Below are 21063 nucleotides of genomic sequence, written 5' to 3' on the forward strand. Positions count from 1 at the left end.
TTAAGATTATCAGTTAAATAATTTTGATTAATTAAATATATATTAGTTGTTATATATATTAGTATATAATATATATGTTAGTATATAATATATATTAGTAGCCATTTCATAAAAGCCTATCAAATTATGACCTCAAAAAAACAAATGGTTATGGAAATCCTAATCAAATAACTAGTATAAAAAATTGACCAATGTCCCAATATCTGCAAGAAAATTAAATTCTGGTTATAAAACTAAGCAAATAGTTTCATGTTAAAGATCTTTATTTAAATAAACCAGTAAGCAAAGTTAATACCTTTTTTTATTGCTGCTGCCTTAAAATCTATAATAGTTGTTGTACAACACTTGTTTTGTATGTAAAAGGTATGGAGTTTAAACTCTGTTATGTCCCTGGAAATACTGTGCTGAACATGTTTCTCTGTTTTTGCTTATTAAATTTTATGTTTCGAATTTCTGTGTGTGTATTTATAAATATATATATATATATATATATATATATATATATATATATATATATATATATATATATATATATATATATATATATATATATATATATAAATATATAAATTTATTTTATAATATAGTCTCTTATATGTATATATATATATATACAGGCCTTGGGGGAAGTTGCTCCCGTAAAGTGTTTTAGGGGAGTGTGGGCTTCCCACCCACAAAAACACTTTACGGGAGCAACTTACAGCTCTCGCAAAATGGTTTTTTAAAGTTAAAAAAGTTTTACATCTAAAGATTTTTTTCACAGCGCAATAAATGACTCTTGTTATGTGTATATTATTGTAACATTAACGTTACAAACATATGCTAGTAACAAGTATAAAACTAAATTTTGTATTTAATAAGCAATTTTTATATAAATAAACAGATAGCTTGTGCAAAAAAGTGCCATGCAAGTTGTTCTTCTAACAACTTGCATGGCTCGCCATGTTGGTTTTAGCAGAGCTTTACTCCGCTCTCGCACTCATTTATTCTCGCCAAGGCCTATATATATATATATATATATATATATATATATATATATATATATATATATATATATATATATATATATATATATATATATATATATATATATATATATATATATATATATATATGTATATATATATATATATATATATATGTATATATATATATATTTACATATAAATATATATATTTACATATAAATATATATATTTATATGTAAATGTATATATAGATGGTGTTCTATTAACATCACGATGTAAACATTGTTACTCTGACGCCATCTTGTAGGTCAAACAAATGCACATTAGTTTAATGCAAGGTTAATTACTACTATCTGTTAATGTGGTTCCTATTGAAAAAACAGCTAAAAAGTTTAGGTTTTATAACACATAGCCGCGACCGGGGCCAGGTTTATGACCAGGGCTGCATAAATATTCATAGATCCTATAAAAATGTTGTTTTTAATTAAAATTTATGATATGAGTTATAATTAAAAACAATACTTTTATAGGATCTATTAATATTAATGCAGCCCCGGTCATAAACCTGGCAGTGGCTGCATTAAAATTGATAAATTCTATAAAATATTGTTTTTAAATAAAATTCATGTTGTAAATTTTAATTAAAAATAACATTTTTATAGGTTCTATCAATATTTATGCAGCCCTGATTATAAACCTGGCCCCGGTCGCGAATATGTGTTAGCAAACCTAGCCCCGGCCATAGCCCTAGTCGCTTACTACTCATGATATAGTTAATTTTTTTTTGTTCAAACTAAAACTCAATATTAAATAACTTATTTTCTAAGTAAGTTGTAAATAGTTTGAACAATAATACAATACAAACAAGCAAAACCACAAACTTAGAAGAATGTGTAATTTTAGAGGCAATCAACACTCGTACAAAAAAGTTGTAGAAGATCAAATTAATACAATTTTACTATGAACTAAAATACTATACTACAATTTTACTATAAACTAAAATACTATAAACTTCAAGTTGTTGAAAATTTATGTTTACCTTTAGCTGAAATTACAAAATTTTTAAAGTTAAATTGTAAATAAAAAATCTAAAACATAGACTTTTTCTTTACAATTTAACTCCTCACAAGGTTGATGGTCATAAATTAAACTTCAAAGTTAAAAGCTGTGTGTTTAAAAATAGCTGCTCTTTACATTGAAGCCTGCAGTTAAGAAAAGTATACGCATTTGATAAAAGTTTGATATAAAGATCTTCATTGGTTTTAAGATATGTAAGAAGTAAGAGATATAAACCAAATCAAAAAATTTATAAAATAAAAAATTTATTGTAAGTTGTAACATTTTAAGGACTTTTATGTATAGTACAAGCATGTTGTATGTTAATCTCCTGCCACCAAATAAACACTTCTAAAATCATATGAAGCTGTTGCTGTATTATTTATGACTTGTGCTGCTTAAAGAAATGAAAAAAATTCGAAAAAAGACAATTCATCATTGAATAGAGTTGTAAAACCTCATAACAGTAATAAAATAGTATTCAGGTATTGTCAGAGAGCTGTGAATTTTGTAAAATTGTGGAATGCAAATAAAATATTGATTATCACTTAAAAAATTGATTTTACTTGGATTTGTTAGCGAAGTTTACATTTACATTTTACTGCAGTTTACATTTACAACATGGATTAATAATAAACACCTAAGTTAGAGCTTGTTGAGTTTTATCTTATTTCATAGAATTCATTGATGCATCTTAAACTATTTTTGATGTCTGCAAACAAAAACAGCTCAAGCAAAGTTTTTAATCAAAATATAAAATGAGGAAAAACCCTAAAAGCTGAAAGGGTTAGTCGAATAAAGGTTTCGTTTGAAAAGGAATTTGTGTTTTTGTAACTTATTAGTTATTTTTACTTTCATTTTTGTGTTTTCTCAAAACAAAGTTTTTCAATATGTACATGTACTTGAAAATATGCTCAAATTTACACAAAAATTCCAAATCAATATTAGTTTTTAAAATGATATATAGTCATTTTTTTTAGGATTGTTTAATTGTGTACAGTTTTTTTTTTCATTATTAATTTAAAAAATCTCTTTCAAAAACAGAAGTGTAGTTTTTTTTCTTTCTATGGGAACCATTACAATAATAATAAGTCTATAAGATATCAAGGTTAGAGAGGATAAACTCCAAAAACTTTAAATTAATAGTAAATGTCCATGAAATCCTCCACAAAAAAGGATCTTCAGCAAGTTGTCGAATTTTTATTTCCAAATCCGTAATATTATATATTTTTATTTCAACAATAGGTGTTTAGCTGTATATATTGTTGTGAAAAGGAGGATTATGCTCAAACATTACGGGCTGCTACTGCAATTCAGTATGTTACAAAATTACAGTTTGTTAGTGGGGTAGACCCATATAAATTGAAGTTTAACAAATGGGACGCATATCCTAAATCAACTCCTACCGTGGAGTACTTCCGTAAAGTATGCACATATGCTTAGCAAATATTGTATGCCTACAATTAGTGTATTTATGGATGAGCCTAAATATATGTATTGTTGAAGCATACAAGAAAATTAATGAGGAATATCAATATCATAGAGATATTTATTTTGTTCCTTATTATGTTCCTTATAAACTAAACTGAAATAAAAAAGTTGCTATCTAAAATACTTAAAAGTCCTGCTACATATTACATTTAAAATTATAAATAAATAAATATATATATATATATTTTATATATATATATATATTTTATATATATATATATTTTATATACATATATATTTTATATACATATATATATATATATTTATATAATATATATATAAACATATATATGTATATATATGTATATATATATGTATATATATATATGTATATATATATATATGTATATATATATATATATATATATATATATATATATATATATATATATATAAATATTTTTATAATTAACACTATGTTTTTAAGTGTTGACTTGTTTCTTAAATTTTTATTTTAATTTTAATTATATTATTTTAAAATAATAAAAAACTCTGAAATATATATTAAAAAATAGAAGTCTTTACAGAGAAATATTAACGGACAAAAAATTATATATAATAAACCAATATATTTATTACAAAATAACTCGGTAAATAACCAATAAAAATAACCAACTGTCAAAAAATATATATATATATATATATATATATATATATATATATATATATATATATATATATATATATATATATATATATATATATATATATATATATATATATATATATAAATAAACTGACAGTAAAATTAAATAGATAAGTTTATAGTATAATGTAAAGCTTGTTTATTAATCGAGGGACTTTCCCATTTAATGTGGAGGGCTTCTTTTATCTTTAATTTGTGTTTGTTTGGGGCATTATCCAAAATCTCAAGAGAATCACAGTTAGCCAAATTTTTGCAATTAAGAGAGAGATTAAGTGTTTAAATATATTAGATTGTTTATCACTTTTAAGGTGCTCATTTATTCTAGTTGCCAAGTGTCTGGAGGTTTCTCCAATATAACTGGCATTACAGCCAGCGCAAGAAAATTTATAGACAACATGAGATTTAAGCAGTTTAGGAAGTGACTCTTTTAAGCAAAAACAATCTTGTATTTTATTAGTAGTGAAAATTAATTTTATTAGAATACCCTTGCAATATTTATGAACAATTTTTGAAATTTTCCTTTTAGTGTAATTAGAGTACATTCCAATGTATGGAAGCTTAAAGTATCTTATATTTAAGCTATTAACAATGTTAGACACAGATGGGTTCATTTTCTTATCAATATAGGATTTAATTTCATAGTCAATAATTTTTTGTGGAAATTTATTTTGTAAAACTAATGATAGATTCTTAATATCTTTATCAAAACCAAACCAAGAATTATTAATTTTAAATGTACGATCAATCAAACACCGAACAAGTCCAAACTCTTCACAAGCAGGTTTAACTTTGCATATTTTACGAAAACTTGAAAAACTTCATATTAAAAGCAACAAAGCTCGCTTAGACATAAACTTTTTAAAAAATTGCAAACTATTCAAAGTCTATCCGAAATATCTTGGTTTCAACATACCACATGCAAATTATAATGATATAATCTTGATTAAAAAGCGATTGCTTAAAAGTGCTTTACATAAAAGAATAAATGAAAAGAAATTATTGGACAAAGAGTTAGAAAATTTGAAATCTCAAGTAAGAAAAAACTGTTCAGCTTTGCAATGGTATCTTTTAACTATAGTAATCAAAAACAATATAAAAAAGAAAGAGCTTTCAATCATTAAAACTCACGAAAAGAAATTATGTTCTCTCACAAAATCAGCAGTTCTTCCTTTTAAACATCAAAATGTTATTCAAAATCTATCCTCATATACATTACAAGATGATGAACTTGATTTACTAAACAATGGTCTTGGTTTCGCTTTGCCACCAGCATTTATAAAAAAGACGGATGTATTGGCTCAATTTGATTGTATTTCGCAATTTCTTAATAATCAACTGAAAAACAAATTCAAAACCTCAACTTAAAAGTGATTCAAAACCTCAACTTAAAAGTGAACTTTCCCATTTGGCTAACAACTACGTATACAAATACACTCCATCTGAATATTGTCTAAGAAAACATAAAATATTAAAAAGACTTCGGAATAATGAGAACATTGTTATTACACGACCAGACAAAGGAAATGGTATAATTGTTCTTAATAAAATTGATTATATAAATTCATTACATAATATTATAAGTAATAAGACTAAATTTAAAGAATTAAAAGAGGATCCAACTATAAAAAGAGAAATATCTTTACAAGGGTATCTTAGAAAACTTTATAAGCTTAAATGTTTTGAAAAAGACATTTATACTAAAATCTATCCTGTAGGATCTCAACCTGCAAGAATTTACGCGTTACCTAAGATGCACAAAGTTAGTAAAGATAGTTCTCTTTCAACATTTCGACCTATCATCTCAACAATCGGAACATATAACTACAACCTTGCCAAACATCTCTCTCATTTATTGTCTCCATATATACCTAAACAATTTTGCACTTTAGACTCATTTTCTTTTGTTGAAGAATTAAAACAAATTAATGTAACTAATAAATTTATTGTTTCATATGATGTTGAAAATTTGTTCACGAATATTCCTCTTAAAGGAACCATCAACATTGCAACTGATTTATTTTTTAAAGATAAAACTAACTCAAAACGTTTTTCAAAAGTTCAATTTAAAAAATTACTTCAGATTTCCACATCCAGTTCACATTTTCTATTTGGCAGTAAATATTACGATCAAACAGATGGCGTTGCTATGGTTTCTCCTTTAGCGCCCATCTTAGCTAATATTTTCGTCGGTTACCATGAACAAACATGGGTCAATAACTGCTCTTTTACAGCACCATTTTTTTATAAACGGTATGTCGATGACATAATTGCTATTTTTAATTCTGAATATGAAGCTCAAGAATTTTTCAAACACCTCACTAAACCACATAAAAATCTGAAATTTACTATGGAAAAAGAACAAGATAACCAGATTGCTTTTTTAGATGTACTTATTAAAAAATCTAACTCGTTTACGACTTCACAAAAAAATGTATACAGGTCTGTTACAAAAGTTTTTTAGTTTTATTCCCTCTTGCTACAAATTTGGACTTGTTCGGTGTTTGATTGATCGTACATTTAAAATTAATAATTCTTGGTTTGGTTTTGATAAAGATATTAAGAATCTATCATTAGTTTTACAAAATAATAAATTTCCACAAAAAATTATTGACTATAAAATTAAATCCTATATTGATAAGAAAATGAACCCATCTGTGTCTAACATTGTTATTAGCTTAAATATAAGATACTTTAAGCTTCCATACATTGGAATGTACTCTAATTACACTAAAAGGAAAGTTTCAAAAATTGTTCATAAATACTGCAAGGATATTCTAATAAAATTAATTTTCACTACTAATAAAATACAAGATTGTTTTTGCTTAAAAGAGTCACTTCCTAAACTGCTTAAATCTCATGTTGTCTATAAATTTTCTTGCGCTGGCTGTAATGCCAGTTATATTGGAGAAACCTCCAGACACTTGGCAACTAGAATAAATGAGCACCTTAAAAGTGATAAACAATCTAATATATTTAAACACTTAATCTCTCTCTTAATTGCAAAAATTTGGCTAACTGTGATTCTTTTGAGATTTTGGATAATGCCCCAAACAAACACAAATTAAAGATAAAAGAAGCCCTCCACATTAAATGGGAAAGTCCCTCGCTTAATAAACAAGCTTTACATTATACTATAAACTTATCTATTTAATTTTACTGTCAGTTTATTTATATATATATATATATATATATATATATATATATATATATATATATATATATATATATATATATATATATATTTTTTTTTTGACAGTTGGTTATTTTTATTGGTTATTTACCGAGTTATTTTGTAATAAATATATTGGTTTATTATATATAATTTTTTGTCCGTTAATATTTCTCTGTAAAGACTTCTATTTTTTAATATATATTTCAGAGTTTTTTATTATTGTAAAATAATCTTTTGAAAATGTAAATAAAAATTTACGAAACATGTCAAGAATGAAAAACATCGTGTTATTTTTAAAAATAATTACTTATTTTATGCTATTACGACGTTCAACAAATATATATATATATATATATATATATATATATATATATATATATATATATGTATATATATATATATATATATATATATATATATATATATATATATATATATATATATATATATATATATATCATTCATTGTTCAGGTGAGACACCTTTAGAATTAAAGTAAGCAGAGCATACTTTCAAAGATTTGGTTGGTTCTTTTTGCCTATTAACTGCTGCTATCCACTCGCAGCACCTCTGGCAACTCAAGCGTTTTACTATCTTGATGCCTAATAATAGGGGGAAAGCTATGGAAAGACATCTTGTCACCGTCATGATATCAACTGTTGGCTTGAGTAACTGTTGACAAAATAAGTATTTGGCATAGTTTTACTGACAAGAATAAAATAATTTATTGTTTCTATAAAAAAAAAAACAATATTTTTACACATGTTTCAAAACAACCTCTCTTAAAATGCATAATGAAAATGAATAAACCAACTTTCTATAATTAAAAAATCTCTTTACTCAAACTTTTATTTTCACCTATAAAATTCAAATTAAAAAAGTTGTACTTTATATAGAACACAATTCTAAAAAAAGTTGTAATGTATATTATTTTAAACGTGCTTTGAAAATTGATTTCTTAAAAATCCAGATAACTTATAACATTCAGAATCATGTTAGTTTATAGTATCAATAAAAGATTGTTTTATTAAGTCATTATTGAGATCCATTATTAAATTCCAAATTCCATTATTTACATTCATCGTTGAATTCAATGAAATTAAAAAAAAAACTGCACATGTCCAACACACTTTACTTTCAGTGGTAATATATAGAATTGTAGATAAGGCCCACAACTAACAACATCTTTAAATGACAAAGAGTCACCTCTACTGAGAAACTCATTGCACATTAATCAATAAAATGATATAGATCTTCTAAACAGAATAACAGCTTACTTGAAAATGTTTTAATACTTACAGATCTATTATGTATTTACTAGTATTATTTATTTATCAATTTTGTCCACTATTTATACTTTTATTTACAGCAGTTTTTGATGCAAAGAACGATGAATTAAAAACACTGCTTTTAAATTTAAAGTTTAACTTATGAACAGCACCCATGTGTTAAGTTAATTTGTCTATAAAAAGTCTGTTTTATGATTAAAATTCTTGACATGACAGCAAAAAGATACACATAATTTCAACAATTTGAAATTTATAATAAAATTTGTTTTACATCTTGTTTACATCTTTAGCACAATTGTTGATTGCCTCAAAAATCACACATTCTTCTAACTTTGTGGTTTCGCTTGTTGCTAATTATTATTGTTATTAATTATTATTAAATACTCTTAATATACTAAAGCAATTTAATAAGTAATTCAACATATTATTTATATACATAGCATTTAAAAATATTGATACAATTTAATAAGTTATTAACCATGCTTAAACAACCAAAATGTGTTCACTGTGTCTGAGTTATGTATGTTAGCAAATTGACAAAAATATTTAAAAAAAAGAAAAGAATCTTATGTTATAATACTTAAAAGAAGATGTTCAAAATGTAAAACAAAAATAATAAATTTATTTTTGAATGCTTTGGAGTACTTTATATACAGTTTACTTATTTGCACATTACTTATAAATTATTAGTAATGTTTGAATAAGTAAACTGTATATAAAGTACTCCAAAGCATTCAAAATTCTTGTTTTCAAAGGTGTATTTTATCATTAATACAATACACCTTTGAAAACAAGTTATTTAATAGAGTTTTGTTTTAAGCAAATATAAATTACTTACATTGTGAGATAGATAATTAAATTCTACATAAATTTATTCAAAAATATTCTTTAAAAATCTATTTACTTCAAGGTATGTTGTCTAAATAATTGTAATTAAATACGTTATGCTAATAAACAGTTGCTTTGTTTACTTTATTTGCCATACAGTATGGTGGGCGTGAATTTTAATGTCGCATGATAGAATACCATCTATATATATATATATATATATATATATATATACATAAAAACATACATATATATATATATATCTTTATATGTATATATATATATATATATATATATATATATATATATATATATATATATATATATATATATATATATATATATATATATATATATATATATATGTGTGTGTGTGTGTGTGTGTGTATGTGTATGTACAGTGGTGGCCAAATTATTAGACTAAATGCAATTTTTGATGCATTTGTGAAATTTATTCATAAATAATGCAGCATTTTTACAAAACAAAATATTAGAAAAGTTAAGAAGCACAATATTTTATTGTAAAAAAGCACAAAATTGAACCATTTAAGTGTAAAAACAATTAAATACAATGCAAAATTAGGACTTGATATTCAAATGCCAAGATGACTTTAAAATTCACATTAATAAGACTAAGTTAAAATTACAATAAAACTGCAAAAAGTAACAATAGAAAATGAAATAAATTACAATGGTAATGAAAGTTCGAATAGTTGAAACATGTCAGTTAATATTTTGTATGGTTTCCCTTATTTTTAAGCAGTGCCTGGACCTTTGAAGGCATCCCATAAATAAGTTTCGGGCAAAGCTTACGGATTTTGTCGTCATGATGCGAGGCATTGATCAAAGCCTTGGTCAGTTTCATCTTGTTTTTTGGTTTCATCCCTCCTACTCTTCTTTTGACAATCTCCCACAGGCTCTCAATGGGGTTCATGTCAGGTGAATTACCTGGCCACCACAGAAGCTTAATGTGGTTGTCAGCTAAGTATTTCTTGACTGTCTTTGCAGTGTGACAAAGTGCTCCATCTTGCATAAAAGTGAACTGTCTCTGTCGACACCATTCGCCAAGTTGAGGCAGCAGTTGTGTCTCAAGCACCTTCTTGTATTGAACTTGATTCATGGTGCCTTCAACAATATATAGTCGTCCAGGCCCATGAATAGAAATAACTGACCAGACCATGACATACGTTGGGTGCTTTAATGTCTCTGCAACACAGTCAAGATGAAATTCTTCATCGGGTCTCCTACGTACATAGGCTGCTTTCTCACCCATGATGTAAAAGGATGATTCATCACTGAAACACACCTGACTCCAATCATTTTCAGCGAAATTCTTGCGTTGTTTTTCCCATGCCAAATGTTTCTTGATTTTTCACGTAATTTTTCACCAGTCTGCATCTTCTTCATTCTCGATACCGATTTCTGACTTATTCCAACATTTTTAGCAATCTCCTTTTGCGTGAGTGATGTCTCTCGAAGATAAACCTCAACTCTAGCTAATTTAGTCGGTGACAAGTCAGCAGCTTTTCCCATCTATTAAAAGGACATAAAATGCTTTATTAATTAAACATGTTTCTTCATTTTTAATGTAATGTCAAGCAACTCTTATTAATGTACATTTTCCTTTAACTTCTGCTCATAAACATCAAACAAATAAGAAAATACTGATCTCTAACAGATAGCAGGTGACCAAATTTTAATATTCAATTTACAGTTAAAATTTTTAATAAAATGGATCTTGAGCGAAAATAAAAATAAATGGCACTTATTATCACTTAAGCAACATTAGGCTATACATGCAGTAACTATATATACATTAATTTAATAACTAGTTTGTGCCAAGGTAGCTACATTCAAAAATAATCTCGGTTTTGTAGCCTAGTCTAATAATTTGGCCACCACTGTATACATGTATATGTATATGTATATGTATATATATATATATATATATATATATATATATATGTATATACATATACATAAACATATACATATACATATACATATACATATATATATATATATATATATATATATATATATATATATATATATATATATATATATATATATATATATATTCACTTTATCATATAGTTAATAATTTTTTAAGTTAGTCTATCATTTCTTTTTAGGTCTGGTTTGCTTCATTTCACTCATATTGGAACACAGCGAATAATCTTTACTAAGGTAGGTATTAAAGATCGGCTGCTTGTTCTAAGCGATCAAAAGTTGAAGACTTTTTGTCAAAACGAGAGTGTAAAGTTGAGTCATCTGGGAACCATTTTAAATGTAATATTGTCAGGAAGGTTGTTATTGAATATAAAGAAACAATACAGGAGCAAAATAGAACCTTGTGGCACCCCTAAAGTTACTGGAAATAAAGAAAAGTATAGGCCTTTGAGAATGACTTTAATACTTTGGTTAGAAAGAAATGATTTAATAAGCTCTTTGGTAGAAAGAAATTATTTAATAAGATGTCTATCAATGGGTAAAAATAAAAGTATGGCCATTTAATTCAATAATAGAATTAGAGGGCAAGTTCTTTACAAATAGTTCTGTTTTATCCTTGGGAGAAGTAATAAGATCAGACCCATGAATTACAGATGAAATGTTAGACTTACCTTAACTAACGACGCTGTTGAAGATTTTCCAAAAGTCTCTAATACCTAACATCTTAGATAACAAAAATTAGTAAACTGAGAATAACAGAATATACACAGAACTTAGATTAATGGAGCTTAACATCAGACAAGACCTTTTTACATTGACTTCTTCCAATAATGAAAATACATTTTTTCTCAATTAAGATCTTCTTGTTAACAAGACAACAAAAAAAGTAACAGTATAATATTGTGACTGCACAAGAAGATGAAAAATGTGAAGTAGAGTGAAGTTTGGTTTTAAACCAAAGTGAAGGGGTTGTGGCTTTCATACCTGCTCGGACCGAGAGATTAGGTAAGTGGTGCACTTATACATACATAATATGGATACATATGCATACAAACATATACTTTTGCTATTTATCTAGATACTGGCATACAATATCCTTGCATATTTGTATAAGTTTTAGAATCTATATGGTTTAGTATTTGCTGAAAGAGAAGATGATAATCAGATAGGTATGTGGTATGACTCTAACAAGACAGAAAAGTAGTCATAATCTTTGACAGATTAGAAAAAACCTTGTTTTGAACAGGCTTTGTCAGAGAAGGTTAAAGTGGTTTGGTTATCAGTATGTAGAGAGATAGCTGCTTCAGGAGAAAATGGTAGAGGAGCAAGTAAGAAAACTTGGTGAGACTGCATTACATACTGTATGAAAAACTTTAGTTAAGGAAAGAAATTGCTTGAGATTTTTAATATTAGAGAAACAACATAAAAGGGGAAGGCTAAAGCTTGATGATGAGAATGATTATGATGATGATGATGATGATGATGATGATGATGATGATGATGATGATGATGATGATGATGATGATGATGATGATGATGATGATGATGATGATGATGATGATGATGATGATGATGATGATGATGATGGTGAGGATGACAATGATAATAATGATGATGATAATATGGATCATGACGATTTTTATATATAAATACATAGATATATATATACATATATATATATATATATATATATATATATATATATATATATATATATATATATATATATATATATATATATATATATATATATATACGTAAGTGTATATACAAAAGTGTATATATATGAATAAAGAAAATATCTTTATTTTATCATTTATAATATTGTATACTTAAAAGAGTGCTCAATAGATAAACTATTTTACTGTTACCCGCAGTACCAGAAATCAGCTAAATGCTAATGTTTATAATATAATTTAGTATTGCAACTCTTAGTTTTATGTGTTATCACAATCATCAGGCAAGTAGTAAAAGTTTAATTTTGCTACGATTTGTTTAGTGGACGGTATGGTTTATATTTGTATTTTGGATCGTTACGGGACAGAAATTGATTAGTAGTTAGGTTAATGATATTATTAATTTGTTTTTAGTTGGTTAATAGTTGTGAAATAGTTATATGTTTAATGTTGTTTAAAATATTTTTATGTGTTAATGTGTATTATTTGTGTATTAAAAAATAATAATAAAATAAGAATTAAAATTGATATAAAAATATATATAATATTATAAAAATATATTACAAAAGCTGTGTATCTCACATACATTTATTAGTTAGCCTAGAGATATATGGAGTAGATAAGTATAGTTATTTTTATTTTTAGTTGTTAGTCAGGTTTGTAGCGAGCTTTGTAATTTTTTAATAAGAATTTATTTTCGTGGCAGCACTTTGATATAATTTTGGTACTCTTATTTAACAGTTCTTCAGGTTTTGGATATGATATAATAGTAAATTTCTCATACTGACATAGTGGGCATCTTTTGGAAATATTCGAGTAGGAGGGTACTGACTTGAGAATAGACCATGTTAGCATAGGGGTTTCATTAAAATTGTTTTTAAATCCTAGACATAGTTTGATAGGGCGGCATAATTTTTATATATAATATTATTGAATGATGATTTATGGTTGTTGTATCTGGTTTTCCACTCACCTTCCGTTAATCCAATATAAACTTTGTTGGGTTAGTTTTTTGCTGCAATGATGCATTTATATAAAATATTCGTGGATTTGCACTTACCATTCAGGGGGCATTCTGCTTTGTTTCGACAATTGCATTTTGGATCATTATTTTCAATTCTTGGGAAGATGGTATTTTTGTTGTGGTTTTTTATAATTTTTTCTATATTTTCAGTGCAACTGTAGCTTACCTTTACAGTGTTTCTGTTTAAGATTTTGTGAAGTTTGTGTCTTAGGGAAAATTTTTCTAGTAAATACAAGAACATTTTTGCAACATTTGTGGAGATGTTTTTATTAAATGGGGGATTAAACCATATGATATTGCGTTTACAATTTTTCTGGGGTGTTTTTTGTTTGATCTGATATTTGAGGGAGTAGTTTTTGTATCAGCTATTTTTTACTGCTTTTTCGTATTCATTTTTAGATTGATTAAATATAACTTTGCCGGAGTGTTATTGTTGTAGTAGAGGAGGGATTTTCTGCTATGTATTATTCTAAGTTGGTCCTCTGTTATTGTGGTGTGTTGTTTTGCAAAGGAAATGGCTTTATTAAATATTTCTGTAGTTATAGATGGATAAAATTCATTGTCATGTCAAATTGGATGAAGAAACAACTATTTTTGTCTTCTATGCTTATACACATGGATAAAAAATTGAATCATGAAAGTTTTGATGTAACAATGGGCAGCTACGATGGCGCTGAAATCACAAAATTCCTCCAGTGAAGTTATATTTAATCAATCTAAAAACGAATATGAACAAGGACTAAAAAATAGTGGATACAAAAACTACTCCCTCAAATATAAGATCAAACAAAAAACACCCCAGAAAAATTGTAAACGCAATATCATATGGTTCAACCCCCCATTTAATAAAAACATCTCCACAAATGTTGCAAAAATGTTCTTGTATTTACTAGAAAAAAACTTCCCTCAGACACACAAACTTCACAAAATCTTAAACAGAAACACTGTAAAGGTAAGCTACAGTTGCACTGAAAATATAGAAAAAATTATAACAAACCACAACAAAAATATCATCTTCCCAAGAATTGAAATTAATGATCCAAAATGCAAGTGTCGAAAAAAGCAGAATGCTACCTGAACCTGACTAACAAGTAAAAATAAAAATAACTATACTAATCTACTCCATATATCTCTAGGCTAACTAATAAATGTATGTGAGATACACAGCTTTTATAATATATTTCATAATATTATATATATTTTTATATCAATTTTAATTCTTATTTTATTATTATTTTTTAATTCACAAATAATACACATTAACACATAAAAAATATTTTAAACAACATTAAACATATAACTATTTCACAACTATTAGCCAACTAAAAACAAATTAATAATATCATTAACTTAACTACTAATAAATTTCCGTCCCGTAACGATCCAAAATACAAATATAAACCGTAACGTCCACTAAATAAATCGTAGCAAAATTAAACTTTTACTACTTGCCTGATGATTGTGATAACACATGAAACTCAGAGTTGCAATATTAAATTATATTATAAACATTAGCATTTAGCTAATTCCTGGTACTGCGAGTAACAGTAACATATATACTATATATATATATATATATATATATATATATATATATATATATATATATATATATATATATATATATATATATATATATATATATTCACCTTGTGCATATATCACCTGGTGTCAGGTCAAGTATAAGTTATTGATATTCTCTTGTAATACTATTAAAGTCTATGTTTCACTTTTAAAATAGCCAATATTTAGCCATTAAATTTAAGTAAAATGAAATAAAGTTTAAGCTCCATGATTTCACAATAGTTATATTATCTTTATTTTGTTCATGTTATGATTAAAATGAATGTTTTATGTTGGAATTTTATAGCTTTCATATAGTTTTGTTTTATTTAATATTTATCATATGTTATATATATTATTTATATATATTATTGGTTTTGTGAATCTAGAGACTAGCCAAAGGGTATATCACAAAACAATGCTTTTCTTCAATTTCTTTTATTAAACAGCGGAATGGAAATGGTTAGAAAAATTATTTGTGTATTTGATATAAAAAAGTTTTTTTTCATTATATACATAAATATCTTTAAATTATTTCAATGTTATTTACAATAAAATTTTTTATTTACAATTGATTTACATGGTCAAGGTATATATATATGAACTATTTATTGTTACAATTGGTGAAGAAGAATTCAATTCTTTTTAAATGTTTTTTATGAAGGTTTATATGAGCTATTTATTGTTACAACTGATGGAGAGGGTTTCAGATTTTCAAACATAAATCTTGAACAATTAAACATAGGTAAATTGTTTCTATACAATACTTTAGAAGTTTTTTTCCCCATTATTGTTGCTATAAGTTTGAATTTTTGGTTTTTTAAATAATTTAGCCATTTTGGAAAACAATATTGAATTGGCAAGCAAGGTAAAAATTTTTAAACTTTTAACATTGATATGCAACAATTAGCACTCATTTAGGGAGATAACATTGATACGCAACAATTAGAACTCGTTTAGGGAGATAATAATTTATTAAAAGAATTGTTTTTAGAAACGCTTTAATGGAAAATTTTTTGAGATCTAATTATTAGGTCAGTGAAAAAAAAGGGATTTTTTGTTTTTGTATTTGTTTGCACATTATATTAGGTATTTTCTTTCAGTTACATTATTATTAATATAGGCAAAACAAAAAAGATTTTAAAATGCCAAATCAAGCTAGGTCTCATGATAACAGGAAAATTGTCTGCATGCTGTCTATGAAAAAATGCACAAGGCATCTTAGAGTAACTCTAGTGCAAAGAATTGTCCAATTCTATCACATAAACATTGATGCAAGAGTTCCTCGAGGCATTAATAAGGCGTGTTGATCATTCTCAAAATGGATGAGGGTAAAAATGTCTCCTTTTTTTTGATTTCTCTATGATCAAAGTTTGACCTTAAACGCAAGATCAAATCTGCAATTTGATTTTTCAAATATGGTGCCTGAAGCTAACTGAAAGAGCCTATTGGAAACCAATAAAAGTTCACAAGAAAGAAGACAAAAGTGGTGTGCTGACTGCCTTACCCTTTTGGGTAAGGGCTTGCCACAATTGAAAACAATGAACCTTAAGAGAAAATCTTAAGCTACTTGCTACACAATCAGACTGATGCTATTTGATCAGATGTTACTGCATCTGAGCAAATAGCATCAGATTTGATTGTAAAAAAAGGATATAACACCAGCAGCAAGCTTCAAAATTTCACAACCAAAGAGTGAATCTGAGAGTTACATCAGGTGTATTTCAGTTATTTTAAAGCATAATGATTTTAGTAATGTTTAGCTGAAATAACATTTTGTCAATATTTTCAGACAATACTTAGTTGCTCGAAAGCTTTTCCGTGTATAAGAATGTTAAAATCCTAGCCCCAGCCTTTAACCCCTGCTAGAATTATTGTTTAGCCAGTGCTGAAGCAGGGATTGTAAAAAATCACATATTTTGCTAGGGCTGAGGCCGGGAAATATTTGCTCATGCAAAGAGTTTCCAAAGAAGGCAGTGCTAAGAAATAAGTCCTAGTAGCTGTATCAAGGTTCTTCCAAAGATCTACAATAACAGCAAGCAAATTTGGTCTCTGACTCAAGCTGATGCTTGGAGCTTTGTTGGTTGAAGTTAACCAAAAATCTATTTGGACTTCAGTCTTATGCAAGCATTCATCATTGCACACATTGCAACATTGAATCAAGAAATCTTTAGTGTGTAAAATATTTCCTGGAAGTTATGTTAAACTGGACATATTTGTTAGATTTCAATGTATCATTTTTGGTAATTGGACTGTATGTGTTTTCATCCTGTATAAATGATTTACTTGGGTCAATCCTTTCAAATTATTAAACAGTGAATTTATATATGTTTTTTTCCATTTATAAATGCATTTTGTAGATATAATAATTATAAAGTAGTTTTCATAAAAAGATGTTTAAATGTTTTATTAGATTTCTTATTCTCAATTGTTTTGATAGGTTAAAAAAAAATAATTTTTCTATTTATATTTACAGCGCAGTTTATAAATTCTATATTTACAATTTTTTTTTAATATTTAAAATTTTATTTGTCTCTATATAGTTTCGTTTGGAATTTTGTAGAAGAAAGATTCAAAGTAATATCTGGTCAAAATTTGTTGACTGAATGTTTAAATGTTTTAATTGATTTCAAATTTAAAATATTTCGACTTTTTATTTGATAAAAGAATAAAATAAATAATAATAATAATAAATATCTTAAAATATTTTGTTGAATATTAAAATGTTTTTAAAAAGTCTGGCAGCTAAAATCTCTTTGATTTTAAAATTTCATTTTTTTCAAAACTATTGAAATGCAAAATTGCAGTTTTTAAGTAAAGTAGAGTCTAGTAACTAGTTTTTAGATTCGGTAAATTTTAGTATTTTTTATGCAATAAACTGCTAGAATAGTTCATGTTTTTTCCTTAATAATTATTATATATTATATAATAATAATTTTGTTAATATCATCAAAGGCAAACATTAGTTTTACTTTGGGATCCTAATAAGAATTTTTTTTTTAAATTTGTTAATATTTCTGTGATTTTGTAAAAATTTAGGTATAAATAAAAATATTTAACTTTTTTATTAGATTCAGTCTGACATGAAAATGTTTCGATTCAATTTAAGTGAATACCACAATTTTATTTATTCTGTTACATATCAGACAAATGAAGAAGAATGTTCACTTATAGTTGCTGTAAGAAATTTTATATTTTTGTACCATATTTATTTTTACATTTCTTGTATTAAATCTTTTAAGGAAAGATTCTTGTTTCAGTTCAGTAGATTAATTTTGATGAGAACCCTTAGATTTTGTATAATCTCTAAATTCCCTTATCACCTTGAAGTTGAAGAAAAATGTTGAAAATTTCATTTGTTTTATGAAATAAAATCTTCTGTTTGAAAATCGACTTCTTCCTTAATGATCTCTTTTTTTTAATTATTATTATTAATTTTTTTAATTAAATTTTAATACTTGATGACCTTTTTTCTGAAAAATGATTCTCTCATAAGGGATTGCTCATAAATTATGCAACAAAATATATTTTAAAAAACAGGAGATATTAAGTTCTTTTACGTCGCAATTTTCATTAAACTTAATAATTTTTTATTTAAATAAAGAGTCTGGTAGGGAAAACTTTTGATCTTTTTTTGTTTTGTTTATTGTGAAAGTTTGCGTTACATAATTTATGGATGATCCCATACGAGGATTTTTTAGTACTGAATGATGGCAAGGTTATTTTCACATTTTAATTATAATAGTGGTAATGACTTGTTTTTTTTATAGGGAGACGGTGATTTTAATATGAGTGAATGGTTTGTAGAAGACGAAGAAGTGCTTTTAAATGATTTCACTCAATCTTTTAGAGGCAACTTTTTTTTTTTTTTAAAGAAAAATATATTTATATCTTTTAAGGATATATTAAAGAAAAGTATATTAATATCTTTTAAGGCTTAAAACATTTCTCTGTTTTGATTCTTGCATTATCATTTCATTATTAATCATCTTCGCATTACTATTGCATCATCATTACATCAACATTGCATCATTATTGCATTTGGATTGATTTTTTTAACTTTTATTTAGAAGTTGGGTTCAAAAAGAATCTGGTTAGTCCTGATGGTCAGTACATTGTATCTCTAGATCTTGAGGTAAAGAAGTTATTTAAGACACTTTATGAAATTTTATAATTACATTTTTAAATGTTAAGCTTAGATGTTTGCTGTAATTTTAAAGCAGGTAAAAGATGTTTATTTTGTAATGGAAGTTGCATAATTGAAAAGTTATAATAAAATTGCATAATTAAAAAAAAAAAAAGAATTAAAGATATCTTTTGTTCTATAAATATTTGTTATTAGACTTTTGTTCTATTTTCATTTTCAAATATTTTTATAAAGCATAATATTAAATAAATTATAAAAATTAAGTCTAACATTTTGCAACAATTTAATTAGATTTTTAATTTTTATTTTCCATTTTTAGATTATTGAAAATTTCTGTTTTGTTTACAGTTTCAAACAATTTAAAGTTTTTTTTATCATGTAATTACCAAATAACTGATAAAACAAAATTCAAAATTTAGATTTTTTATTGAATAAATTAAATTAAATTCTTAATTTTTATATTTTATTTTAGTTTTTTTTCATTAAAGTAATTTAGATAAATAAAGTGAACTTTGTAATCTTTTGTAAGCTTTCATATTTTAACTTTATTTTTTTTCATATTTTGACTATCAGATTTTAATTAGCTTTTTATTGTTAAAAAAGTTTTCTTACTAAAAAATTTGTATTAATATCTTTTTGCAATGACCATTCTACAACATTAATTTTATTTTCCTCAAGTCAAAACTTTTTCAGAACTTGCAGTACGCTTCAGGTTTTGTTCTGCTTTAAAATCCAAGTAACATGTAGGTTATCATCAGCTTAAGACTCCATTACATTTTGTAATATATCTTTACATTTGCATTGATCCAAAATTTCATCAATTTTGACCAGCTGTATCACCATATTTAGAGTATACATATACCTTCCCATATAACTGAAAGTGGTTAAACTTGGATTTATCAGTCTATAAAAAGTTTTTTCAAAAGGAAACATTTTTATTTAGGAACATTTTTGTAAACCTTAATTGCTTTAGTCAATTTTGTTTTGAAACAAGGGCTTTCTACTTTGCTATACAACTTTGAAGGCCTGCTTATTGTAGACAATGACAAATGGCTGGGGGGGGGGGGGAATTCTGGCATAAATATACTGTTCTTTATTTTTTATTTTATTAGAAGTTAAAATAGTAACTTTTTAGACATACTCACTTTATTTTCAATAATAGTTCTCCATACGCGTATACTCTAGCACACAACAAAGTTTAACAAAAAATTTTTTGTCACATTCTAGTATCAAAAGTGTTGTCACATTGTA

The 21063-nt window shown here is 25.8% G+C and overlaps 1 protein-coding gene across 2 annotated transcripts in view; it reads left to right on the top strand.

Moving 5' to 3' along the window:
• Positions 1 to 21063, top strand: part of LOC101234329 (kinetochore-associated protein 1) — a 120560-nt gene that overhangs the window by 24003 nt on the left and 75494 nt on the right. Inside the window, exons 5-11 of one of the 2 annotated variants that reach the window (XM_065804590.1) lie at positions 11585 to 11639; positions 16055 to 16127; positions 16330 to 16410; positions 16499 to 16533; positions 18737 to 18844; positions 19436 to 19517; positions 19736 to 19800. In XM_065804590.1, the coding sequence (XP_065660662.1) occupies positions 11585 to 11639; positions 16055 to 16127; positions 16330 to 16410; positions 16499 to 16533; positions 18737 to 18844; positions 19436 to 19517; positions 19736 to 19800 (499 nt within the window). The remainder of the gene's footprint in view (positions 1 to 11584; positions 11640 to 16054; positions 16128 to 16329; positions 16411 to 16498; positions 16534 to 18736; positions 18845 to 19435; positions 19518 to 19735; positions 19801 to 21063) is intronic. The other variant, XM_065804591.1, reaches the window with a different exon arrangement.

The sequence above is a fragment of the Hydra vulgaris genome, chromosome 09 (assembly GCF_038396675.1).
Source record: "Hydra vulgaris chromosome 09, alternate assembly HydraT2T_AEP".
In the NCBI taxonomy this organism is placed as follows: domain Eukaryota; kingdom Metazoa; phylum Cnidaria; class Hydrozoa; order Anthoathecata; family Hydridae; genus Hydra; species Hydra vulgaris.